Source organism: Sminthopsis crassicaudata, chromosome 2, assembly GCF_048593235.1.
Source record: "Sminthopsis crassicaudata isolate SCR6 chromosome 2, ASM4859323v1, whole genome shotgun sequence".
Classification (NCBI taxonomy): Eukaryota; Metazoa; Chordata; class Mammalia; order Dasyuromorphia; family Dasyuridae; genus Sminthopsis; species Sminthopsis crassicaudata.
In genome coordinates, this window is record NC_133618.1 from 324854193 (window position 1) to 324882048 (window position 27856).

General features: G+C 33.4%; 2 protein-coding genes across 2 annotated transcripts; one reads left to right on the forward strand and one right to left on the reverse strand.

Moving 5' to 3' along the window:
- Positions 1-588: 588 nt before the first annotated feature.
- Positions 589-27856, forward strand: JKAMP (JNK1/MAPK8 associated membrane protein). Its single transcript, XM_074290251.1, has 8 exons — positions 589-614; positions 15276-15473; positions 16312-16403; positions 17493-17647; positions 20508-20714; positions 22258-22439; positions 25063-25139; positions 27066-27856. Exons 2-8 carry the CDS (start codon positions 15470-15472, stop codon positions 27282-27284), a joined length of 936 nt encoding a protein of 311 aa, XP_074146352.1. The 5' UTR covers positions 589-614; positions 15276-15469; the 3' UTR covers positions 27285-27856.
- On the reverse strand, positions 2119-15121 carry L3HYPDH (trans-L-3-hydroxyproline dehydratase). Its single transcript, XM_074290250.1, has 5 exons — positions 14559-15121; positions 11741-11910; positions 7746-7868; positions 4654-4791; positions 2119-2486 (listed from the first exon to the last, which is right to left on the reverse strand). The coding sequence occupies exons 1-5, from the start codon at positions 15064-15066 to the stop codon at positions 2361-2363; spliced, it is 1065 nt and encodes a 354-aa protein (XP_074146351.1). The 5' UTR covers positions 15067-15121; the 3' UTR covers positions 2119-2360.

The following is a 27856-nucleotide window of genomic DNA, read 5'->3' on the forward strand; positions in this document are numbered from 1 at the left end:
TGGCTAGAAACTGGAAAATGAATGGATGTCCATCAATTGGAGAATGGTTGGGTAAATTATGGTGTATGAATGCTATGGAATATTATTGCTCTGTAAGAAATGACCAGCAGGATGAATACAGAGAGGTTTGGAGAGACTTACATGAACTGATCCTCAGTGAAATGAGGAGAATCAGAAGATCACTATATACTTCAGCAATACTATATGAAGACATATTCTGATGGAAGTGGATATCTTCAACATAAAGAAGATCCAAGTCACTTCCACTTGATCAATAATGGACAGAAACAACTACACCCAGAGAAGGAACACTGGGAAATGAATGTAAACTGTTAGCACTACTGTCTTTCTACCCAGGTTACTTATACCTTCAGAATCCAATTCTTAACGTGCAACAAGAAAATTGGATTTACACACAGATATTGTATCTAGGTTATACTGTAACACATTTACTATGTATGGGATTGCCTGTCATCTAGAGGAGGGAGGGGAAAATTTGGAAAAATGAATACAAAGGATAATATTATTTTAAAAAATTACTCATGCATATGTACTGTCAACAAATTTTTTTTAAATTATAAAATTAATAAAAAAAGGAAAAAGTATCCATGCATGTTTTGAAAATAAGCTTTAGTAAAAAAAACTTATATTAATTTAATTTAAAAAAAAAGGGGGGGATACTTGCAACCCCAGGGTGTAATGTTCTTTTCTAAATTGTAATGTTCTCCGGAAGCAGGTTTCTTCCGGGCTTCTAGAGGCAGCCTTAATTTCAGCTCAAAGTAATAATCACCTCAAATGCAGCCAGGGATTAAAGTCCAAATCCTTTATTGTCTCCTTCTAAGTATTATCACCTTCCTGGGGCTCTGTTAGCTTTCTTAAAGGCCTATCTCTCTCCTTGGTTCCTGCTGCTAGTCCTTTGCCTCTGTGAACTTCAGCCTCCAGCTCCCTCCAAATCTCCATCCAGTACAAAGGTGGAATATGGAATGAATCTGACTCTGCCTCCAATAGCGGGCTTTTCCTTTAGTGGGCCTGTGGGAGCTCCTCCTTATATATGCTCTCTTAAAGGTGTGAATCTTGTGGAACTCTAATAAGTACTAAGTACATCTAAAGAACTGTAAAGCACCCTGCTAAACAACCATTGTCTCAATTCCACTGACTTAGCACCTTGTAAAAATTCTCACACCAGAGAGAAAAAAATGCATATATATACAAGGCTAGGTAAATATTGAGGGGGAAAAATGGTCTTGGTTGCTTGCATAAAAGTATTATTCTGGGAAGGAAAACCCAGAATTTTTGGCAAGAGAAATAATTGCTAATTACACTTACTCTGAGCCATCAAGACCCAAAGAACAAGTGAAGCTTGGACTAGGACCTATTGTTGATTGACATATCATTGAAAGCAGAGTAATCAGGGAGCACCCATGGTTAGTGGGCATTTCCTGAATTAAGATCTAACAAAGGAAACTGAAACAGGTCTGACAGGGAAAGTAGAACCTGAACCAGGTTAAAGCATTGTAATGAAGTTCTGGAAAATATTCAGGAGAAAAGGATGATCAACAATGTGAAAAGCTGCAGAGGTAAAAAAGGATAAACATTAAGGAAAGACCATCTGACAATTTAAAAATCATTGGTTACTTTGGAGAGAACAGTTTTGTTGAATGATGAGGTTGGAAACCTAAACCTTAGAGAACTTAGAAGGAAGTGACAGTATTAGTGGCTTTATTAGTTTATAGTCACAAAGGGAAATAGAAATATAGAACAATAATTAGTAGGATTGGTCAGGTGTGTGTGTATCTATGTAAAATGTATACACACAACACAAGTGCACACATGTGCACACATAGTAAGGACGGGCAGAAATATATATATATATATATATGTACATGTATTTGCATGCCTGTATGCATACAACTTGTTTGAATGTATATATATATATATATGTATATATATGTAAATATATTTTATTTTAATTTCTTGAGGGCAGGGGCCATGAGTGTTCCTTTCTTTATATTTCCAGCATTTAGGACAGTGTCTGGCACATAAGTGAATAATTTTTATTGTTGTGATTGTTAGATATTGCTTAAGAACCTAATGTATCATGTTTTAGAATTAAACTATTATTTTTAAAAGTTTCTTTTATTAAAAATCTAACACAACATGAAAAAATAAGATGGTACTTTCATTATTATTTATCAACATGATTTTGTATAAGATGGTACTTTCATTATTATTTATCAACATGATTTTGTATAATAAAGGATTATGATATTAGATAGAATGGCAATATACATATATAAGATGATATAATTTTTAATAGAACATGAGAACAATTAGCTCTTAGATTTAGATCTTGAATAAGGTCATTTGAGAAGAAATCCATTTTTCAGTGGATCCTCTTCTTCAATTATAAAGTTTGCAGTACCTGTATAATAGGCTTGTCCTGATACTTCAACTATAACTGCTTTGAATTCCCCACATTTGGTTTCCTGAAAAGAGAAAAAAACAAAAGGAATTTACTATAACAATGATTTGACACAAAACTAAGAATGATGCTTTAATTCAAGATAGAACATTTTGTTTGACCTACAACAAACACTACATTTCATAAAAAAGAAAGAGACTTTCTTCTTGTATCATATTGTTCAAACAAAAACTTGGACTAATATATCTGATAAATGAAAGAAAAATAAGTAAAATGTGTTTTTTTCTCATGTTAGGCACTTCTTTTGTATGTAGATATTTTAGTTGTTTAAAGGGGCAGAAAAAAGGACTTTTTCTCCTCTTAAAAATTATTTTTAGATGTATAATTCATTTTGAATATATTTCTATATGTCATGTTGGGGAATAAAAATCAGAACAAAAAGGAAAAGGCTTTGAGAAAGAAAAAAAATGAAAGAAAAAAAGTCAAAATAGTATGCTTCAGTCTGCATTCAGTCTCTATAATTGTTATTCTGGACAAAGATGGCATTTTCCAACCAAGTTTATTGGAATTGCCTTAGATCACTGATTTAATCATCTTACAACCTTGTGTTGCTGTGCACAATATTTTCCTGATTCTTCTCACTTCACTCAGTCTTAGCTCATGTAACTCTTTCAAGACTTATCTGAAATCAGTTTTCTTATAGAGCAATAGCATTCCTTCCATTAGTATAACATAACTTATTCAGCCATTCCTCAATTGATGGGTATTCACTCATTTTTCAATTTTTTTCCTGCTGCAAAAAGAGTTTCTACAAACATTTTTGCACAGGTGGATCTTTTTCTGTTTGGTTTTTTTTTGGGGGGGAATATAAACTTAGCAGTAATATTGCTGAATCAAAGGATATACACAGTTTTATAATTCTTTGGGGGGCATAGTTCCAAATTGCTCTTCAGAATGGAAAAGAACATTTGTGTAAGGAAAACTGATTGAATTAATTTGAGAATAAACACAACATCTCAGAGAAAATATTGAGCAAAGACAGACACTTCTGAAGACCTGAAAGACTGTTTTCAAAATTTTGAAGTTCTATTTATAGTTTATAAATGGAATAACCAGAGACAAATAACCAGTGCAGATGAACTAGTCCTCATAAAATGAACATATGACCAAAAGGGAAAAACAATGACATGATAAAAAGTTGGTCAAAAAAATTCAAAATTATCTAAATAATTTAGAAATATGGATTTATATCCACTCATTAATGTGAACCTCATTTTGACTATCTGTGTCTTGATATAGTGACAATATGAAATCAATATGATTAGCAAAAATTTTGTTTCCCAAAAATGATGGGTGTTCTCTATAAAACTTACCATATCTCCACTTGCAAAAAGAATTTTCTAACTTAGTTAAAAATCTTTTAACTGCAGTTTTAATGGATTTAGATTCTATTATAAAATTTTAAAATGCAATACCTCCTTATTAGTTTGTAAAAACAGCTGATTGATATAAAAAAACAGAAATTTAATAAGTCAAATTTCAACAAAACCCTGCATAACTGGTGGATGGGACTGAAAAATAAAAATAATAATTCGGTTATAGCCATTTGGGTCTACATGTGAGATACCTTTTCAGATATGATTATCATTAAAACAGTGTTAGATGGGCAGCTAAATGGTACAATGGATAGAGCAACAGCCCTGAAGTCAGGAGGACCCGAATTAAAATCTGTTTCCTAGGCAAGTCCTTAACCCCAATTGCCTCTGCAAAAAAACAAACAAAAAAAAGTTTTTTTATTCTATCAATTTAAAATATGAAGTAAATATTATTGAAAGATTTTTATCCTTTGTATTTCAATTTTTGCTTATGTTTTATAATGTACAAAATAATATATAATTTACAAATAAATATGCATATATCAAGGATATGTTCTTTTTTTTTTTACTCATGGTGATACATGATAAAAAAATCTCTATATCTTATCTATAGTTTTTCTTTAGTCAGTTTTCCTAGTGCATGTGTTAAAAGTTAAAAAAAAATATCTATCATGTAAGGTGAGGCAGTCCTGATTTGTACAAGAAACATAATTGAACTGAGATCATAATAATGTTGTAGTATAATGTTTTGGCAGAATTGAATGAAGAAATGCATCTAACACCCAGCTTAAGTCCCCTCTTTTCATAATATTAAATCTGACAACAAAAAAAAATTAGAATAATTCTTCTGATCACCTTCACTGGTTTCCCAGTGAACAGTGAGCCTGTTGCACCACTTTTAAAGGTTCTGGTCTGGTTCAGTTGAATAAGTCCTTTGTGATACTGTAAGGCAATTCGAGCTGTCACCCCAGAACCAGTGGGGCTGCGGTCAACCTGTTTTGGAATAAACAAAAATGAGATGTAATCGTCACAAATATATTCATCACATCCATTTGTCCTATTATAGGGGCTCTCAAACTACGGCCCGAGGGCCAGATGCGGTCGCTGAGGACGTTTATGCCGACCACCAGGTTATGGCAAATGGGCTAAGGGGCGGAGACAGAGTGTGAACTGTTGTTTTTACTATAGTCCGGCCCTCCAACGGTCTGAGGGACAGTGAACTGGCCCCCTATTTTAAAAATTTGAGGACCACTGTTGTGCCACATCTATTTTAGAATTCTCATGCTATTTAAAAATGTCCTAAGTTTTAAAATTCAAAATCAGATTTTTGGGATGATAGGTTCCTAAAATATTTTGGAACATTCTTGGTAAAAAGCAGTAAATTATGTTTTCACAACTGTTATAAATTTCTTTTCTGTAAACCACAGGGCACAATTTACCTTTTCAAGGGTAATCCCCCTTTTTTTAAATCTCAGGATCTAAGAAAATGACATAGAGCCTACAACTGTATAATCTAATTTTCACAAACTTCTAAATAAATTTACTTTTATATTTCATCTTTAGAGTCTATTATTTCTTCAATTAAAGTCATTAAAATGTAAGATTTGAACCAAGTCCCTGTAGCTTACATTTCCTTAAGAATAAATTCCATGGATAGCAATGTTTTATAATGATTAAAAAAGAAAACAAAAAAAAACCTTTTAAGTAAGGTTAGATTTAAGATTAAGACTTACTTAAGACGTTTAAGTAAAATACGCACGATATTCTTATAGATTCTGAGGAAAACTATTGGTTGCCTTTTTCTTATCCTTTCACCTAGCCTTATTCTCCTGATTCATTTTCCTCATCCTAGTTTCATTTGCCTTTATGCTCAACTTTTCCCTCTTGGTCTGAAATTTTAAGGTTTCATTAGTTATTATACAACTTAGTTACTTTAGTTTTCTGCCCTTCTATTTTTTATAACCTGCTAATACTTATCTCTGTATAATTTGTACCCTCCAATCTCCCTGCTCTTACTCCATGTATACTGGGAAATACTGGAGAAAAAAATATTACAAAATTGATCTGAGGCTACCCACTCTAAATTTATTATCCATAATTTTAGCTAGTCCTTGCTCCTCTACTATGCTTCCATTCTAACCCAATTCTCTCCCTCTCTCATTCTCCCCACAGTGATTGCCCCAAAGTTTTTCTGTTCTAGCCCTCTATTTCACCCTCTACTTACCACATCTAAAATTGATGACTTAGATACCTAGGTGCTTCAATGAGAAGTCTGGGGTATCCACTATGATTTCCTATAGGGATCTTCCATTCCTCACAATTTCTCAACATCATCATTCTCTCTTCCACTCACTACAGAAGAGATATACCTATTCTTCATTTATGCTACTATTTCTTTAGATTCCTTTATCCCATTCCCTTAATCCTCCTTCATACAGCTTTAAATTCTTAAAAAATTCTTCCCATAACCTTATTCGATCCAAATATCATCTTGCCTCTCCTTCAAAGTGCTATATAAATGCTAGTTATAATTACCAGCAGCAACAGCAGCAGCAGAACATATCAGGAATAAAGAGACCAAAAAAAATCTTTACCCTCAGAGAAATGTTTACTTTTTTGAATGGAAAGAACATGAATGCAAGATAAGCAAATATCAAATATAGATAAATAATATGTTTGTGTATAATTTAAGTAATATGGATAAAATAAATACAGATAAAAAATTCTTGAGCAGGGGGATGGAAATGGGGGTACAGTGAGACTAGCAATTGGGGTAATCAGGGTAGGCTTCTAATAGGAAGTAATGTTTGATTTGAGCCTTGAAGAAAACTAGGGATTCTACAAGGTGAAAGTGAAGTGAGATAAGAATGTATTCCGAGCTTAGGAGACAATTTGTGCAAGGGTACATAGGTAAGTGACGGAAAGTCAGTTATGGAATGCAGTAGTAGAATAATTTAGTGTAAAAGGTAGTAAGGTACAATAAATCTGGAAAAGTAGTCTGCAGTCAGATTAAGAAGGAGTTTATATTTTATAATAATGACAAATGGGAGCTGTTGGTATTTCCACTGTAGAGAAAAGAGATTGTCTGACTTGGGCTTTAAGAATCTGGCAGATGTCTTGAAGTGAGATTATAACGGGGAGAAATCAGAAGTCATGAGACTTATTGCCATATAGTCCAGTTGAAAGGTGATAAGGGCCTTACTTAGGAGGGAAGCTGAATGATGGAGAGAAAAGAATAGACAATAGATATTTTTAAGGTGGAATCAACAGTACTTATATTGTGTTTTTAACATAATATAAGTCTCATCTGGCTCCTTGAACCTAATATCAATAGACAGAAATTATCTTTCTTTGGAACAAAAAAAATTAATATGTGACTCAGAACTAAGCTAATATTATCAATAGAAGATGATTTGGCTTTGTATGGTGCTTCTTATTTTCCAAAATGCTTTCACATCTTTATCTCAATTTGTAAAAAGCATGACCCGATCATTATTATTATTATGAGTCTGATTTTACAGATGTTAAATAGCACAAAAAGATTAAGAGTAGCATGACTAGTGAACAGCTAGATAGATGGCCCAGTGGATAGAATGGTAGGCCTGGAGTCAGGAAGACATTTTTTTGTGAATTCAAATTTTATCTCAGACACTTACTAGCTATGTGGCCCTGGGAAAGTCCCTTAACCCTGTTTGCCTCAATTTGTACATCTGTAAAATGAGCTGAAGAAGGAAATGGCAAACTACTCTGGTATCTTTGGGATTGTGAAAAATTGGACATGACTCAACAATAACAATAACAAAATAACAAAAAGCATGGTTAGTAAATGAGAGAAATGTATCTAATACCAAGATCTCCTGAACAATTAGCTCAGTGTATTTTACACTGAAAATTCTTCCTAAAGTAGATGGTAGTGTCTATATGTAAAAAGCTTTTCATTTCAATACCTGTGCATCTGCAAACACACATATGTTAGTTGTTGGTTCTTCATTAAAAGTATCATTTCCATCTGTTAATATAGTTCCATATAGAAATGCAAGCTCTTCACTGTCTGGATGATGAATTTTAACCTGAAGAAAAGCAAATAAAAGATAAAAACTAACATGGAAAGGTAGTAAATGACTTAATTCAAATGGATTTTTACAAAATAATATAGATATAGGTATTCAAAGACATCACTATTCACTTTATTGAGTATCTACTATATACAAGGTATTATGGTAGATATGTGAAATTGTGTCATTCTAATAAGTATATAAACATAAGGGAAAGATTGTTTGGTTACTTGATGAATTCAAAACAATCTTGTCAAATCACTATTGATCAGAGAAATGCAAATTAAGACAACTCTGAGGTATCATTACACACCTGTCAGATTGGCTAAGATGACAGGAACAAATAATGATGAATGTTGGAGGGGCTGTGGGAAAACTGGGACACTGATGCATTGTTGGTGGAGTTGTGAAAGAATCCAACCATTCTGGAGAGCAATCTGGAATTATGCCCAAAAAGTTATCAAAATGTGCATACCCTTTGACCCAGCCATACTACTACTGGGCTCATACCCCAAGGAACTACTAAAGAAGGGAAAGGGACCTCTATGTGCCAAAATGTTTGTGGCAGCCCTTTTCATAGTGGCTAGAAGCTGGAAGATGAATGGATGTCCATCAATTGGAGAATGGTTGGGTAAACTATGGTATATGAATGTTATGGAATATTATTGTTCTATAAGAAATGACCAACAGGAGAAATACAGAGAGGCTTGGAGAGACTTACATCAACTGATGCTGAGTGAAACGAGCAGAACCAGAAGATCATTATACACTTCAACAATGATACTGTACGAGGATGTATGCTGATGGAAGTGGATTTCTTCAACATAGAGAAGAACTAATCCAATTCCAATTGATTAATGATGGACAGAACCAGCTACATCCAGAAAAGGAACACTGGGAAATGAATGTAAACTGTTATTTTTACCTTCTGAATCCAATTCTTCCTGTGCAACAAAAAATTCGGTTCTACACACATATATTGTATCTAAATTATACTGTAATATATTTAACATATATAAGACTGCTTGCCATCTGGGGGAGGGGGTTGGGGGAGGAAGGGAAAAAATCTGAATAGAAGTAAGTGCAAGGGATAATGTTGTAAAAAATTACCCATGCATATGTACTGTCAAAAAATGTTATAATTATAAAATAAAATAAAAAATTAAAAAAAAAATTAAAAAAAAAAAACAAAAAAACAATCTTGTTACTCCATTTTGGGGGGGGGCTGGACCTGTTATTTCATTGATATAGGAAACTTGTAATGGGGAGGAGCATAGAGAAAGGGAAGGGGAATATAATTTATTTTATACTCAGTATTGTACTAAGCAATTTTTTCACAATTATTATCTCATTTGTTCCTCACAAGAATCCTGTAAGGTAGGTGCTATTATTTACCCCAATCTATAATTGAGGAAGCTTCCTCTATAAAAACTAAAGAAATTTCCTCTACAGACTTCTCTGCAATTTAAAGTCTAGGTCTTTGAGAGATATTATTTCATTTGATTCTCACAACAACCTAGAAGGTAAATGCTATTATCATACTCATTTTACAACTGAGAAAACTGAGGCAGATAAAGCTTAGGTGATCACACAGCTAGTTAAAAGTCGGGCTGAATTTGAACTCAGATCTTTCTGACTCCTGGCTCAGCACACTAACCACTGTGTCACCTCTAATTGCCAGCACGTGTAAGAGACAAACTTGAATCCATGTCTTTCTTATTCTAACTCTCTATTCAGTATGGCATACTGCCTTTAATTCCAACTAATAGCATACTAGTTATACTATTTGATCTTTTCTTTTTTCCCTTTGCACTCATAAACCTATCAACTTTATTTTACTGCACTGAGATTTCTAAAATCTACAAAATAATTCTAACATGTGATACTTTGTTTTCACCATATAATCATTAAACAATTCTTCATATTTTCCTACTTCTTTTGATATTTATTAGTTTAAGTCCTCAAATGCAAGAATTGTTTCTCTGATTAAGAAATTAATGCCTTTATCTTAGTTTTCTTAAGGAAAATGTTGTAATAAATTTATCTTTTGTAAAATTGTGTTCAACTGCTAGCTCATTAAAAACGCCTGGAGAAGAAAAACTGATGCAAAATAAATACTTTAAACAGGTTTGTTGGTTTATGACTGGAATCTCTATTACTGGGTAGGCTCAGACTAAAACTGGTTCATCCCTTAACTCAGGAACTCTGAGCTCCTGACGTCAATCAAGTTTCTGCGCTAAGACTGGTTCCTGATGAGTCCCTGGGGAAGGGGATTTTGGGTGATGGTGTGGGAGTAGGGTAGCTCAAGCTGGAAATAGAACAGGCCAGGGCATTGTACTAGTCACAATTCTGACTAGGTAACAGTCTTCTGCATTTCTAAGTTGGGAGATTTGGAGATGCAGTCTCAAAATAAAGTCAAATGAAATTAAAATTTCAGAGTCACTCCATGATTTTCACATAGGGAATTATCCTAACAATTCTATAAAATATCATTTGAAATAGATCTGGTGTAATTTCTTGTTATTCTTTATATTAAATATTACATTTCATGGGAAAATACTGGAAATGCTAAAAATGAAATAATGAATTATCAATATAAGTATATAAAAGTGAACTACTATGCTAGCCTTCTATAAGTTATTTTTTAATCCAAAAACTTAATTAAATTTTCGTAAAACAAAGCAAAGAAAGTATATTTATAAATTCTAAACCCAAATTAGGGTCTTAATGTACTGTACAATGGCAAATTTTTGCTGGTAATGAAGGATAAAATCTTTTAGACTATTTATCTTTATAAACCAGCATTAAACTTCAATTTTTATTTTTTGTTTATCAGATGACATAAATCAACACCTTAATTGATAAGTTACTGGTACAGTTAAGTGGTGTAGTGGCTGGAGTCCAGGGTCTGAAGTTAGGAATATCCATCTTTTTTAATTCAAATGCTGGCCACATATACTCTCTAGCTGTGTGACCCCCCAGGCAAGTCATTTCACCCTCTTTGCCTCAATTCCCACATTTGAAAAATGAGCTAAAGAAGAAAATGGCAAATTACTCTATTATCTTTGCCAAGTAAAGCCCAAAAGGTTCAGAAATAGTAGAACATAATAATGATAGCATAATATATCTTATTACCTAAAATAGAAAATTTCACTCAGTTGAATTAAATAATACATCCAACTACATTTACATTAAGTGATTTTTGAATTTCAGCTCCAAGTTACAAGAGAGGGAGTAAAGCACATATATAATGCCATGTCAAAAAATCATTAATTACTGATTTAGTGGGGTCCAAACTGATTGTTTGGTTATGTAGTCAAAGAGTCACATGTATTGTAAATAAGTGTTAAAAGAAAGATTAGTAAATAACTTGAAGAAAATAGTCAACAAATTGAATGAGAGATTTATTTTCATTCTGTTATCATCCTCTACAAGGAATTTTAAATATTTTCATTACAGTGATCTTTAGGATAAGAAAATATTAGGCTTCTTATTCTCAGTACCACTTTTGTATATGTAAGTGTTTTTTTAGGAAGTCTGATAATGAACTCAATTTAAGAAGGCTGGTCCTCAGATGGCTGGTGTAAAGGCCACTATTGTTACCTTTCCATTTTGGTAAGATCTGCCAGAAAAAAAATTCCAGTGTCTTAGCCTTCAAAAATCCAGAGTTATCTTAATACAATGATGATGCATTAAAAAGTTGGAATTTAGCACAGTTGCATCACCAGACTGGACACAGTCACAATTTTTTTGGCTACAACATCTGTCAACAAAAATGTTAAAGCATGAAGGAGTTGTGATTTGTATGAGTATAAGGAATATCCATACTGATATATACATGGATTCTTGAGGGTCTGAAGGAAGCTACCAAAGTACATGCTATTTACCTGTGCTTTAACTGCCTCTGTAACTGCAGTTGCTGCATCTACAAGATCCCTTGTCTTGGAAGAACAGACATTTAATCCAAACCTTTTAGCATTAACAAATGCATAAAATGCACCACCATATCCAATGTCAACTACAATCTCTCCTTTTCCAGGAACATCCACCACGAGATCTAAAAATGTTTAAGAAAAAGACATTTCACATTTAGTATTTTTACAATAAACTGCTGTCCTTTTCAGATGTCCAGAATTTTAAAAGGTTATATTAAACTGGAATGAATAAGTTCCAACTAGTATAAAAGGCTTTCAGGGCCTTTTTCACCTTTTTAACTTAGATGAGGTTCAGAAGCAATCATGAATTATTGAATTTATGAATTATCTGAATTTATGAATTTCTTAAGTCCCTATGATGCTTATTTTTTCTAGGTAATTTCACAAGCATCTATTTGTGTTATTTCCAAATTCTAGGTTACGAAGTAGCTTAAATTGAAAGTGGCTTTCTATGTATTGTAGATAGAGTTTACAAGTAGCTTTCTACTTGCTCAGTTCTCATAGTATGGCTCAAATTCAAATCAGAAATATAAATTCCCTTGGTTATAACTAGGTAAAAATTGAAGTCTGCATAATAATGCAATTTTGAATAGAAATGACTCATTGTTCATTTGGATATTTCTTAAACTTAAGGGACTAGCTTCCACAACTGGTAAATTGAAAAGGAGTGTGTGTGTGTGTGTGTGTGTGTGTGTGTATATAAATAAAAGCAGATAACCCTTATACTGTTAACTGTTGGACAGGCTCAGACTCAGTGGAACTTTGGAGAGCTTAGCTGTCTACTGAATTTGCAAGCCTTTCCCCTTAAAATGGTTTGTTCCTGTATGTACTGAGCATGGTTAATCCCATTCTATTTAGCTGCATATAAAGGTTCTATTTCATCAACATTTGTTGAATTATACTGTGTTCAGACAGATCCCTCTGAGTTAGATTGGACAAAAACTGACCTTACCTCCTATAAGAATCCTGACTGTGGGTGTTGTAGAATCTTTGACTTTCAGGATGCTATAATTTATGAGAGGCTGTAGAGATAAAGGAGGTCAGAGAAAGAAAAACTCACCAAGACTGAACTTGGAATCTAGACTATCCGCTTACCTGTTCACCTTAGTTTCCTCATCTATAAAATGGGGATCACAGTAGCACTGTTGTAAAGATCAAATAAAATCATTATAAAGCACAGTGCCTCGCACATAGTAAGCCCTTCATAAATGTTACCTGGTGACTAAGGTGACCTGAAAAAGATAAGCTGAATTTTGGAAAAAAGGTCAGAAATGACCCTCTGAAACATTGTTGTTACTGTATAAATTGTTCTCTTGGTCAGTTTCCCAGATTTCTCAGATTTCTTACAATGCAAAAACATTTCATTACATAGAAAAAAAAAAAAAACATTTTATTTTGCCATTCCTCAAATGATAGGCACCTTTTTAGTTTCTAGGAGATCATGTCTTCTAAGTACAATATCAGAAGACTCATGAACTGCTTTCCTCACAATTCCAAGCTACTTTTAAGGTATTAGATTTCCTCCTACCTTCTGCTCCTTTCTATTTTTTATGTCTCAATTCTCAGATAAGTTGGTTTTTTTTTTTTTTTTTTTTTTGTACAGAAAATTCTCCAAAATAAGCTCCTTAGGAGTGGAATCATCCTTCACTATTGTTTTCTAAAAGATATTGTTATAATTAATTTGGTTCCTTCCTTTCTCAAAACATATTATGTAATTTCCAGCTTTGCCTTGCAACAAAGATGTGGCATTCCACATTTCTGATGCCTCCTTAACAAACTCATAAATCCTTCAGGGTCCAGCCCAAGTCCCATTTCCTTTATGATTTCTCAACCCACTTAAGGTTAGTAACTTTTCCCTTTCAAAACGTGTACAACACTGAGTGCTCCCCTTAATCATATACCGTTTTTGTTTTACATTTTTGAATGTGCGTCTTTTTTCCTTCACGGGATTGTAAACTCTTTACCCGCTGTGATTATGCCCTCTACTTCGTTTCTCCAGAACTGTCCTGGGAAACTTTTTTCTGCTCCCTAAGCTTAGCCAGGGCCTTATTTCAACTGTTATAAAACTCACAGGTACTGTGCATATCCAGGCTCAAATTTCTTTTCATTTTCCTTCTTTCATAGGCCGGACTTAGGAGGAGTCATTATCTCTCCCTATTATCATTTCAGCATCTCTTTTTCTCCTTTGAGGCAATTGGGGTTAAGCCCAGGGTCACACAGTTTAAGTGTCTGAGGCCAGATTAGAACTCAAGAAGATGAACATCCCTGACACCATATTGTGCTACCTAATCTAATGTGTGTTGTATGCACCCCCTCTCACACAACACACAGATAAGTATGCATATGGATATGTGTACTATGATTATAACATATACTGAGTTGTCAAAACATTCATTGAAAACAAAAAATAACCATATTCAAGGACCCGAAGTTACTTAAAACCCTTGTTTTAAGATACTGGCTTGTAGATATCACTGTAATAAATTTCTGGTCTTCCCAAGCATGCAGGGAGTACTTGCAGGCAGCTTTGTGTTTTAGTCGTTTATTAATTGTAATTACTACGTCATATGTAATTAATTGCATTTCATTAATTTCCACGGCCCCGAGTTAGTTGTGTTGTACAGTGCAATTAGTGAACACTCGATAAACACTTTAATCAAAAAAAGCATTTTAATAAGCGGCAAGGTTCTCGTTAGTAGGGTTACTAGGCTCCACTCCTGCACCGCAGGCCTTGGATCTTGAGAGACGCCAGCAGGAGCATGGCGGTTACCTGTGGCCAGAGCAAAGGCCGGAACGCTGTGGAAGCGGACCGGCCCCAGGCTACGGCCACCCTCGCATTCCACGAAGGCGGTGACCAGGCCGCAGGGGCAGTGCAGGCGGATCTGGGCCTCGCGTACGCCAGGCGGGGGAGGCGGCACCAGTCCGTAGTCGAGCGCGAAGCGTCCCAGGGCCAGCACGCCATGGCCGCACATGGAGCTATAGCCCTCGTTGTGCAGGAAGAGCACACCCAAGTGAGCATCTGGCAGCTCGCTGCGCACTAGCAACGCCCCGTACATGTCCCGATGCCCCCGCGGCTCGTGCATCAGGCGCCGCCGCAGCGAGTCTAGGTGCTCCCGCACGTAGCGGCGTTTATCTAGCAGGGTGGCGCCATCCACTTCGGGCCACCCCGTAAGGACGATCCGCAGGGGTTCCCCGCCTGTGTGCATGTCCAGGACCGACAGCACCGGGGTGCTCGAAGCATGCGGGGGTAGCTGGTGAACTTCCCGTGGGCCTTCCATAACAAGAAGCTGCCTACTGGCGAGTCCTAGAACTTGCCCAGCGGGCGAGTGGCTGGCAGCGGGATGGGGGAGGCGTGGCCTCGAAACAAGAGCTGTCACTATTGGCCGAGAGGGGAAGGGGCGGGGCATTAGTCTAGTGTCTCCACAGTTCCCTAGAGGAGAAGGAGGCGCTTAGAGCTCCCCTGTGTCGGATGTGATTATCTGGGTAGTGTAGCTTTTCCTGATCCGGAATCAGAAAGACCAATGGGTGAGTGTTCCGGAAGTAGTCGCCCACAGGCAGAAGGCGGAGCTTTAGTCTAGCTGTACAGACTGTTAACTGTTTGGGGAGTTCCTGCGGCCCGGATGTAATCATCCTGGCTGGTGCAGGCTTTAGGCTAGTCTTGGTTGTCAGTCTTAAAGGCCAATGGGTGAGTGGTCAGTGGTGGTTGGTAGCCATGCAGACTTTAGCCTCGCCGCCACTTCACTCTTCCGTGGGAACTGGAGGCGGCGGGTGACCCTCCTCGGGCCTGATCCCTCCAGCGCTCTTTCGACCATCCTTCCCCTCCCCCCATGCTGCGGACCAGCCGCAGTCTCTCCGAGACCCTGGTCGGTATCCGGGAGAATGAACCTCCTAAAGACTGGGATTTCCGGGACCCCGGAATGGGATGTAGTCCGAGCGCCTGGACACAGGAGGAAGCGGGGAAAACTGAACCGTATTTCAAGTGAAATAAACTCACTAGAAATCCATTGTGTTATGTGTTGGGAGTGGAGAGAGAACGATGATTTCAAAATTAAAATGCTGTATCTAATGCATAGCATGAGTAATATTTTCGTATCTCATTAAGGTTTATAAAGAGTAGAGAGTGAATTCAAAATTTTAAGAAGCCGTATGTTTTTTAATAATGTTTATGTACTACTTTACGGTTTGCATGGAAATGGGGGAGTGACCTCAACATTTAAAATGCTGAATCTAAAGTGTTTTTTAAGAATTGAAAAGGTTTGGAGAAATTTAAAATTTCAATTTAAAATGCTAAGTAATAACAATATTTATATAGCTCTTCAGGGTTTTCAAAGGCTCAGGAAAAGTAATTTCACTGTTTAAAATTATGAATCTAGTTTATTAATATTTAGCTTGCATTCACTTAAAGGAGAAAGTGAGATATTGAAGTGACGTTGAAATATGTTCTAATGTTTGCACAAAAATGCTTCGACTACTCTTATTTCATTAGTATGTACATTACAATTTTGTCATTTATTTTTCAAAAGCTATTGATATTCAACCAGCATGCCTTGGACTTTACTGTGGAAAGACACTAATATATAAAAATAGTTCAACCGAGATATATGGAGAATGTGGGGTAAGCTTTACCATTATTTAGCACTTTATAAGTCAGGTGTTTTTTTTTTTTTTAATATCTATGAAAAGCAATTACAAAATTTATTTTATTTTTTTAATTAAAGCTTTTTATTTTTCAAAACATGCACAGATAATTCTGCCACATTAGCCCTTGCAAAACCTTGTGTTCCATTCTGCCCCTCCCACCTAGATGGCAAGTAGTCTAATATGTGTTAAACATGGTAAAAATATATGTTAAATCCAATATAGGCATACATATTCATACAATTATCTTGCTGTATAAGAAAAATCAAATCAAAATCAGAAAAGAAAGTGATGAAGAAAATAGAATGCAAATAAACAACAAAAAGGTTGAGAATGCTATGCAGTGAATCATACTCAGTTCCTACATTCCTTTCTCTGGGTATAAATGATGCTTTTGATCACAAGATCATTGGAACTAGTCTGAATCATCTCATTGTTGAAGAGAGCCACTTACTTCAGAATTGATCATTGTATAATCTTGTTGTTGCTGTGTACAATGATCTGGTTCTCATCAGTCAGTTTTTGATCTTCCTTGCTTTTTAAAGTTTTTAAAAAGTAAAATTTTTGTTCTTTTGCTTTACTTAAAAGGTTTTATAATTTATCAAAAGTTAATTAATATAAAATTCATATTTTATTATATTGATTATCTGCAGAGTAATGCAGTTTCTTACTTCAAAGTTATATTTCCTTAGGCACGTGTTAAATCATTTTTATAGCAATTTCTAATTATTTTTATTACTGTAGCATATTAAATAGTATAGATTAGTGTTTTTACCCACAGAATATCCCTATGGGATTATTTTTAAATTCAGTTAATAAGTAGGTTTCCCATTGTTTATTAATAACTTTAGCAAATAGAGTTCGTTCATTATAAAATATTTAATATCATAGTCATAAATCTTATGATGATTCAATGAAGGGAGTACATTTATGCTTTAATAATGTCTTTAATTTCTGAAGACTGTTGAAATGATGGTCTTACAGAGTAATTATATTTTTATGCTTTTAGTTAATATTCCCAAAGTAATTCTATAAATAAGAAAAGTTTTTTTTTGTATTTTTTTAGGTGTGCCCAAGAGGACAGAGAACAAATACTCAGAAATATTGTCAGCCATGTACAGAGTCACCAGAACTTTATGACTGGCTCTACCTTGGCTTTATGGCCCTGCTTCCTCTTGTTCTCCACTGGTTCTTCATTGAATGGTATTCAGGCAAAAAGAGGTTAGCTAACCTTGCTTATGGGTGAAATTGGCTGGGGAAAGGATCTTTCAGGGTAGGGATTCTTAACCTGAAATTTATGAACTTGCTTTGTAAAATGCTAAGTGTATTTTAATATAATTAGTTTCTTTGATAATCCTATGCATTTCATGCATTGTGAAAGCATTATTCTGAAGAGAGCCATAAACTTCACCAGCTTGCCCAGAGGACCCATGATAAAAAGATTAAGTACTCCTGTTATAAAAATATCTTACAGCATTCAAATTAAATATCTTCAATTATTTACCTTCACATTATAAGCACTGATTAGTTGAATAGTTGTCATAGTCATCCAAAATCTGATTAATTTTAATTAATAAAGTAAATGTCATTTGTCTTTATTTTGAGGATATTAAAAAAAGATGATTTTATATAGTTATGGTGTAGTATCTAGTTGTTGTGCAGTGCTGTGATTTAATGTTTATAATTACAGGATTGACAAATGTTTTAATTTAGTGGAATGATATTAATAATATTTGTTTACAATAAAACAGATGTAATCAGATTAATCCTAATTTGAAAAATTAGGAGGAAAACACAAATAAATTGGGAGTGATTATTACATCAGAAAATGTTAATTTTTTTTGCAAAATTAGTGTATGACCCCCTTGAGAGCAGTCTATTATATCTTTTCTATTTTTATTCCCAGCACTTAGTACAGTGCTTTGCTCAAGGGTTAGCACTTAACTCTAATCAGTCATTCAAAATAATCCATAAAGGAATTATTCTTCTTAAAGGCTTCTTAGAGAACAGTGCCTAAAAATGATTTTAATTTAATGGAGGGAAGGTTGGTGAAATGATAAACTTAAAGATAAATTGTAATAATATCACTTATCAACAGTGACATACTTTGTCTGATTTAGGGATTGGGGAGTCATTTTAGGACTTATATTAAAGATTATTATAGCATGAAACTATGTAGGAAATGATAATTTCATATTTGGGGGACATTCAAAAGGTATTTAAATGGGTCAGGCTGAAGCTATTTTAACTTCATACAATGTCTTCCCTTCATGCTAATATGCTTTTGAATTTGATATTTAAATAAGTCTGTGGTCTGACTGTATACATATCCTGGAAATGACTTTTATCCCAGTAGTTTTATCCTTTCTATTAAGATATATTCAGTTGAATTTGTTGTGAGTCTGTTTTAATGCTCAACAATAATTAAATTGGAATCGGCCAGCATATATATACCAAGAAAGAGATGGAAAGGTTTTGTTCAATTCAATAAACATTTATTAATCTTCAGAGGTAGAGTCTGCTAGCACACCTCTAATAGACCAAGACATACTTTTTGTCTTAGAAGAATTCATTGAGTAGGGAAATAAGGTCTTTTGTTTGAGCAGTAATTAATCCCTGCTCACTCTTAGTGGAGAGTAGCATACAGAAAGAGGAAACTAGTCATAGGAGAAAACTTGCATTATGAACTTATACGTGTTTTTTTTTTTTTTTAAGTTAAATTTTAAATAAAAATCCTTAAATTTTTGAAGCAATATCTTAATCATGAATTTTAGAAGTTTAAAGAGACATTAGAGGTTGTTTAGTCTAATATAAATCCATTTTATGACATCCCCAATAGGTACTCATTCCATTCTGTGCTCATCCATTTGCAGTATTAGTGTGTTCACTTTTTGAAAAGGTCCGTTCTACTTTTGCGTAAATTCCCTTAATTTTCCATTTTTGACTCTAGTTTTGCCCTAAGTTCAAGAAGAATAATTTTAATTTTTCTTGAGAACTCTCAGATGACTGGAGATAATATTCCTGTCATCATCCTCTCTTCCAAATATTTTGTTTTCTAGGTTTCATATTCCTAATTATTCCAACCAGTCCTTATGTGATGTGATTTTTGAGTCCTGTTGTCATTCTAGTATACTCTCTTTTGGTTACCTCACCCTTGCCAATATGGGAATCAATTTTAGATACAGTATTTCAGATGTTATTAGACAAAAATACAATAAAATACCTTTTTTGTTTGGGTAACCTAAAATTTTATTTACTTTTTTGAGCAGTTACTTCACATTGTTGATTCGGTATATTTTGAATTACCATTACAGGACCTTATAATTATTCCTATTAAATTTTATGTTGCTGTTTCAGCTTCTCAAGATCTCTTTAGTTCTGTCATCAAATACCTTGCTCACTCAGCTTTGTGTTAAATCTATAAATTTTATCCAATACATTTCTATAACAGAGTCCAAGGTAGAACCATGTAACATATCTTTCTTGATTGATATCAAGTCATTAATCAATGCTCTTCGGTTTGATTGTTCAGTGAATTCTGAAATCACCTTAATAATCCTGAAATTACTTCATTAAATATATTCAGCAAAGTGGACTGGAAGCTCCCACTAAACATTTTATTATTATTATTATTATTTTTTTTTTTTTTGGTAATAGTCATTGTTGGCCTTTAATTTTAAAGGGATAGAGATAATTTCAGTGTAGTGTATGTGTGTGGGGGGGAGCATTTGGGATTAAGTGACTTGGCAGAGTCGCACATCTGGTAGTAAGTACTTGTCTGAGACTGGATTTGAACTTAGGTCCTCCTTACTTACAAGTGCTCTATCCACTCTGTTAGCATCTAGCTGCCCCTCTATGTAACTTTTTATTTAAATTGTACTATTTGCTAGTGTTAAAACTGGTACGGGTATCTTTTTTTTACTAGATTAATTTAAAATTCTTCTCAATTTTCATATTTGTACCTTCTCTGTATATAAAGTTTTGTTTGTTTGTTTGTTTTGGTAAAAGGTTTCTAGAAATCAGATTCTGAAATAGCTACATATAACTTTATAAATTTCTTGCCACCTTTTTCTTCCTCTAGTTCCAGTGCATTATTTCAGCATGTAACTGCCTTATTTGAATGCAGTATCGCAGCTATTGTTACATTACTTGTGAGTGATCCAGTTGGTGTTCTGCAAATTCGTTCTTGTCGAGTATTAATGCTTTCTGACTGGTATACCATGCTTTATAACCCAAGTCCTGATTATATTACCACAATACACTGTACTCATGAAGCTGTCTACCCACTGTAAGTATAGAGTTTTTCCTAGTTCACTTTATTTCATTTCACTTTAAAATTTATTTGGCTTCTAATTAGCCCTAGAGAAAAAAAAAATTTCAAGTAATATTCAACCCCTGCTTACTTTTAGTTTATAATGTAGCAGGGCAATATGATATGCACACATACATTACTTAAATGTAAAATAATATAAAAACATATCAGAAAGGTGAAAAGTACTTAATATAGTTCATGGAGGAAAATTTTTTTCTTAGTGGAAAGTATCTGGAAAAGTTTCATGGAGCCTTCAAGTTAAGAACAAGTTAGGATTCTTAACAGAAGAAAAGAACAAAGACCATAGACCATGTTCAAGAGATGGCAAGTAACTTAGTTTAATTGGAATAGAGACCATGTGAAAGGGAGTAGTAACAGACAAGTTTAGAAAGATAGGGTGATACTTTATTCTGAAAACCCTTGAATACCAGGCATTGGAATGTGAACTTTTATTAGGTAGACAAGAAGGAAATACTTAAAAAGTAGTTAGTGAAAGGGTAAATGATTAGATCTAGTTATAATCAGCCAAGCAAAAACATTTACAAAGTGCTGACTATGTATTAACGTGCTATGCTAAGCACTCAATTGCCAAAAAAAAAAATCCCTACTCAAATATAATAAAGAACTAAGAAAGTAAAAGGGTAGAAAGAGTAGATGGGGAAGATTAGTTTTAAATGCACTTACAATTGTAAATATATGATCCTATGATATAGTAAATGTTTAATTTTCATCAAAATGTCCCATTTTAAAAATAACTTATGAAAATGAAATGTTAATATGAATGAGAATACTAGTTATTCCTTGTATATTTTTGACACTTATAATAGGTACATTTTACTTGGTGAAGAAAATACACTAACCTGATGTTTCAGTTCTAAGAATTATAACCACGTGAGCTTTTTATTTCATGCTAAATAAAAAAAGCTTACATTGAGTGAATTTGAGGGAGATAGAGATGAAAAAGTATACCTTAGGTCAGCATTAATCCTTAAGTGTGTTTTTTGTTAATAAATGAAGTATTAATGAAGATAAATCACATGGCCTTTTAAAGATAAGTATACACATTCAGATTACTTTACATACCATATGTAGCAAAATCTAAATAGCCTAATGAAATATTTTAGGATTTGATATTTAGGATATAACTTTTTGAAATGTGAGAAGGATTTGCCTAACTCGTGAGAATGTATGGAGATACAAAATGTAACTAAAATTTTGAGATGGATTCTATAAGCTACACATGAAAATCAGTCTTTTAAGTTTATAAGACATTTCTGGAGGTGTACTCTGGTAGAATCTTTATAAAAGATGTGAAAACTTGATCTTCATATCAAAGAATGAATTATATATATTCTGAACCTTCTTACACTTTTGATTTGAAAATGGCTATGAAAGAAAAATTTAAAACTATTAAGTATATTAGTTAAAATTACTTAAAATTTGATTTCATAGAAGTAGCTTCATGTTATATGCACTTATTTTTCACTTTAAATTTTATTGATCTAATTTTATTTTATAGATATACCATTGTGTTTATCTATTATGCCTTCTGCTTGGTATTAATGATGCTACTCCGACCACTTCTGGTAAAGAAGATTGCCTGTGGCTTAGGGAAGTCTGATCGATTTAAGAGTATTTATGCAGCACTTTACTTCTTCCCAATTTTAACCGTCATTCAGGCAGTTGGAGGAGGCCTTCTTTGTAAGTGGAGTACTGTTAGTGAACTATATTTTTATTCGTATATAAAATGTCATTTTATTTCTTTAAGCTTTTAAACACCTATACTTGAAGCAATGTGTAAGTTCATCTTAGAAGCACATCAACCATTTCTGACAACATATGATATTCTGTTCTTTTAGTCCACCTCCTTTTTACTCAGGAGAAGAAAGTTTGTTTAATGATTAGTTCTCTGGAATCAAGATTAGTCATTGCCATAATCCAAATTCTGATATATTTTAGTGTTGTTTTTCTACATATTATTATATCTATTCTTATTTATGGACCATTATTTTAGTTCTTTTTCACCTTTTCTTTCATCTGACGCAATAATATTCATTATATTAATATGGCAGTTTGTTAGCCAGTCCCCAATTAATGAACACTCATTCTGTTTCTAGTTATTTGTTACATCAAATGCTACTGAAAATATTTTTTCTTTGCCATTGATATTCTTAAGATGCATGTCTAGTAATGATATTAATGATTCAGAGCATGAGTAATTTGACCATTTTTCTCATCTACCTCCAAATTGTTTTCAGAAATGTTAATTTATTAATTTACCAGTAGTATTTATGTATTTGCCTTTCCACATTTCCTGTAGTACTATTTTCACATTTCATCATTGCCAGTTTTCTTGTTGTGAAATGAAACCACAGTTTTATTATCATTTCTCTTATGGTAATTTGGAGCATTTTTTCAATTTAATCATTTACGTTTCTTTTTTCAGAAACTTTATATCCTTTTACCATTTAGCTTTTTGGGGAATGGCTTTTGATGTCATATATTTGCATTACCTTATTTTGCCAATCATTCTTTTAAAGTGTATTTTGTTGATATCTTTTGTTTTTACATCAACTTCATTTCTGACTATATCTCTTCCCCTCTTCTATCCAGTGAGCCTAGTAACAAAGAATTAAAAAAAGTAAAGGAAAGAAGTTAAGTAAAACTAATCAGCACAATAACTGTATCTGACAGTATAGATTGTTTAATATACCCATACTGTCTTATCTGTCAGAAGAACAAAGGGAGGAACATCTTCTCATTTCTTTTTCAAAGACAAATTTGGCCTTTATGCAGCACTGTATTTGTTGTTTTCCAGGTTCTCATTTCACTTCTGTATATTTCTTCTCTGTATTATATTTAATATTTTTACATCAACATTCTTTACTGATATTAGTTAAAGTTTTCTTTTCTGATTAGTTCTTCCTTATTTGACTATACATGAAATGGAAAGTTAGGTAATTTTTACATTAGGAGAGATCTTAATGATACATTTGCTTTTTTTTTTTTTTTTTTTTTTTTTTTTTTTTTAAGGAATATTTTAACTTTTTTCCCAATTACCTGTAAAAATAAATTTAAACATTTTTAAAAGATAATTTGTGAGTTTCAAATTCCCTTCCTCTTTATCTTCCCCTCTCATTGAGAAGATAAGCACTCTAAAAAAATTAATATTTTATTTTTCTCGTTACATTTAAACAATTTTAACATATATTTTTTAAAACTTTTGAGTACCAGATTCTCTCCCTTCTTCTCTCCCCCCATTGAGAAAGTACATGTCAAATTATGCAAAACATTTCCATAAAAGTCATGTTAAAACAAGCACTTTTGATATACTTTATACCTACGAAAATTATAAAAATAACAGTACAACTTAATTTAAAGACTTAGAATGTGATGCTAATCAAATTTCTGAGGGATTACTTTAAAGAACTAGCCAAAATAACAGATTCATGTGGTGAAACGACAAGTAAAATCTCAGGCGAAATAATGGAAACAAAATCAAATGAAACCAAACCACCCCAACAGAAGTTAAAGGGGTCTAGCATTACCAGATTTCAAATTATACCATAAAGTAGTCATCTTAAGAACTATTCAGTAAAAGTTAGAATCCTGTAGAGCATATTTCCATATTAGTTATTTGCAAAAAAAAAATACAAAACAAGAAAAGTAAAGTTTAAAAAATATGATCTGCATTTAGACTCCATTTGTTCTTTGGAAATGGATAGCATTTTTTATCATAAATCCTTTTGAATTATCTTGGATCATTGTATTTCTAAGAATAGATAAGTCATTCACAGTTGGTCATCATCCAATATTGCTATTACTATTTATAATCTCTTCCTGGTTCTACTCACTTCACTTTGCACAATTCATGTAAGTCTTTCTAGGTTTTTCTTACAACATCCTGCTCATCGTTTTTTACAGCACAATTTCATCACAGTCATGTACTACAACCATTTAACCATTTCCTAATTGGTGAACATCTTTTCAATTTCCAATTTTTTGTCACCACAAAAAGAGCTGCCATAAATATTTTTATGCATATAAGAAGCTTTTCCTTTTTTCTTTGAACACTGAAATACAGACTATATGCTAGTATTGCTGGGTCAAAGGATATGCACAGTTTTATAGCCCTTTGGGCATAGTTATAAGCTTTTTCAAAGCACATTGATAATCAGACTTTTTCCAAAGGTAAATTAGCTATGTAGATTTTTCAAAGACAGCTTCTGTGAAACTGTTAATTTTTTTTGTTGTTTTTTGCTAAAATTTACTTAAGATTAGGATTTGATTCTTTTTTTCAAACACAATATTATTTGTCCTGCAGATTATGCCTTTCCATATATTGTATTAGTCTTGTCCTTGGTCACCCTGGCTGTATACATGTCTGCTTCAGAAATAGAGGTAAGAATCCTTTTTTACCTATTGTAAAGATCTTATAGATTTGAGCCATTTTTATATATATGTTGAGAATGTCTAATAGCTCTTACAACTTACTAACAGCTTAATAGACTGCTGAAGAATATTAGCACAATAAGATATGATAGCTTTTATTTATAGCCTAATCTTTTGTGTAACTGAGATTTATTCTTTTCAGCATTAGATCTTTTCAGTCAAGATCTTTCATTTCCCTCCCATCTTGAATGGAGGATAGTCATTTTAGTACTTTCATGATTTAAAATTTTCTCAGTCTAGTTATTCTCCCTAATAAAACAGATTGCATCCCCTCTATCTTGGTAATTTAAATTGATTGACTCCAGTGAAGAGTTCTTTGTTCTACCACCATCCTGGCAACATGCCTCTTGATTTTTTCTTTTAATAATTCAAGATTGTCATTATAATTATTAATTATGGCACATAGGATAATACAGGAAGTTCAGAGTGAGAGATATATATAGGTCTGACCCCAAACTGCACAGTGATCCCATCTTTGGTCTTTTTTGAGCCAACTCTTCCTTTCTCAGATATATGAATATCTGCTATTTCCTCCTTGGTCAATGTTTCCCAGCTCAGCTGCTGCTGCTTAGCACTTAGGATTTTCCCAGGTCTCATTTTGTGCATTAGCTTACAAACCACTACTCAGCAATGGTTTCTTTCCTTCTGGAAGCAGAGGAAACCTGGCATTATCTTGGAGTTTACAACTCTTTTCTACCAGAGAGCCTTTTTTTCTTTTCTTTTTTTTTTTTTTTTTTTTAAATTCCTAATTCATTGTCGTTCTGGATATTTGAGAGTGCCTGAATTCAACTCTATGAATAATTATGGTATTACTCTATACCCTCCATAGATCGTTTTGTTTTTTTTTTTACTTAAATCTACTTGAGTTTGTACTATCACAATGCTATATACATGTTTTCAGATAATTAGTGTATGACCAAATGTGATTTTACAGTAAAACTATATTGAATACATTACTTAACCTGGTCTAGTGGAGTTGGGTTTAAGCTTAGCATCTGACACATACTAGCTGTGTGACCTTGGCAAATCACAGCTTGTCAGTGCTCTGGGCAACTCTGTAAAAATATAAGTTGCAGAAAAGGTGCTCAGTCAAATTGGTAGAGGTATCCCAATACAGGAGTTTTCTTTGTCAATAAAGCATATCTCTAGTTCCATCTCTAACCTTGATGATTCACAAAATGCACCAGTATCTTTTAGCATCTTGGTCATCATGAAAGTTGTCTTTGTGATCTTTCATAAATTTGGTGATTTTAACTTTTCTAGATATTTGGAACTTGAGTAAAAAGTTATTTTCATTACCTTTTGGATTTAAATTTGTGACTATGGGGAGTTACATATTAAGAGATGCTGTAATAGAGCTAAAAAAGGTGTAATATTCATGTATCCTTTTTAGTTAAGGTAGTCATTAGACTGTCAGAGTTGGGAGAAATGAATGAAATGGCCTTCCCTTTTTTATCTCCATAGCACTGTATGATTACAGTTTAACTAGCTGTGAAAATAGAAATCACTTGCTTTCTTATAATTGTTATGGTAAAAATATTTTTATTTGCATCTCAAAGGGGATTATGATTATTTGTCACACTTTCAAAAGTTCATTTTTTCTTACAAATATTTCCTTTTTCTCCCTCTCAATTCTCTGCAATTGAGAAAACAAGAAAAATGAAAACCTTAAATAAGTATAATCAAGCAAAAGAAATTCCCACACTGGCCACGTCCAAAAAGCTTTTATGTTTCAATATATATTGTCACATTTTAGTGTAAAAATATAGGCAATAGTTTTCTAAATTCTGAACTTCAGATACTATAAGATATATTAAATTGTATTAGTCAAACACATATCTTCATTTCTTTTTTGTTTTGTTTTATTATATACAGTCCTTCAAAGATCTTCTTCTCAGAAAGAAAAGGTTAATTATTCTCTTCAGCCACTGGTTACTTCATGCCTATGGAATAATCTCCATTTCCAGAGTAGATAAATTAGAGCAAGACTTGCCACTCTTGGCTTTGGTGCCGGCCCCTGCACTTTTTTACATACTTACTTCAAGGTATACAGAACCTTCCAGAATTCTTTCAGAAGGAGCCAATGGACATTAAGTAAGATGGAACATGTGCCAACAAACTCAAGAAGCATTCCCAATAAAAACAAGCTGGAGAATCAAATGTGAAATGTGTGAACTCTTTGCATTTTTTGCCAGAGCTGATACCATCTAATTGTCTGCAAACCTTGTGAACTAGATTTCTGAAAAGACCAAGAAAACCTCCAAGTTATATTTACTTGGAAGAATCAAGTCCCATGATGAAGTACTGTGTTGTCCTACTGCTTCAAGTTAAACTGCAAAAGGCAAACAATAGCCCTTTGGTTATTTCTAGCTTATTTTTTTGCTGTAATTCAGAATGGTATTCTACTCTGTTTCCTAAAAAATAAATATGTAAATATGTATAAGTTGACTTGACAATGGTGGTGGTATATAAAACCCACAAAATTTGTTATTATTTATTTTCACTATATAATATTTTGACTTAATACACAGAATAAAGTAGTAGTGTGCAACAGCTTTTCAGTTTAGATAGCTTTATTGAAGAGATGTTGAAATTATTCCTTAAAAAAATACAATAATTTAATGAAAATTCTAAAATAAAAATTCTGAAAATTTGTGTCATTTTAA

Bases quoted from the DNA above. Each gene is read 5' to 3' on its own strand.
- L3HYPDH (XM_074290250.1), bottom strand. From the start codon at position 15,066: ATGGAAGGCCCACGGGAAGTTCACCAGCTACCCCCGCATGCTTCGAGC. The intron at 7,869-11,740 runs GTAAATAGCATG...GCTTTTCTTCAG, and splicing joins CAGAGGCAGTTAAAGCACAG to GTTAAAATTCATCATCCAGA. The intron at 4,792-7,745 runs GTATTGAAATGA...ATTCCAAAACAG, and splicing joins GTGTGTTTGCAGATGCACAG to GTTGACCGCAGCCCCACTGG.
- JKAMP (XM_074290251.1), top strand. The intron at 17,648-20,507 runs GTTAGCTAACCT...TTCTTCCTCTAG, and splicing joins TGGTATTCAGGCAAAAAGAG to TTCCAGTGCATTATTTCAGC. The intron at 20,715-22,257 runs GTAAGTATAGAG...TTTATTTTATAG, and splicing joins CATGAAGCTGTCTACCCACT to ATATACCATTGTGTTTATCT.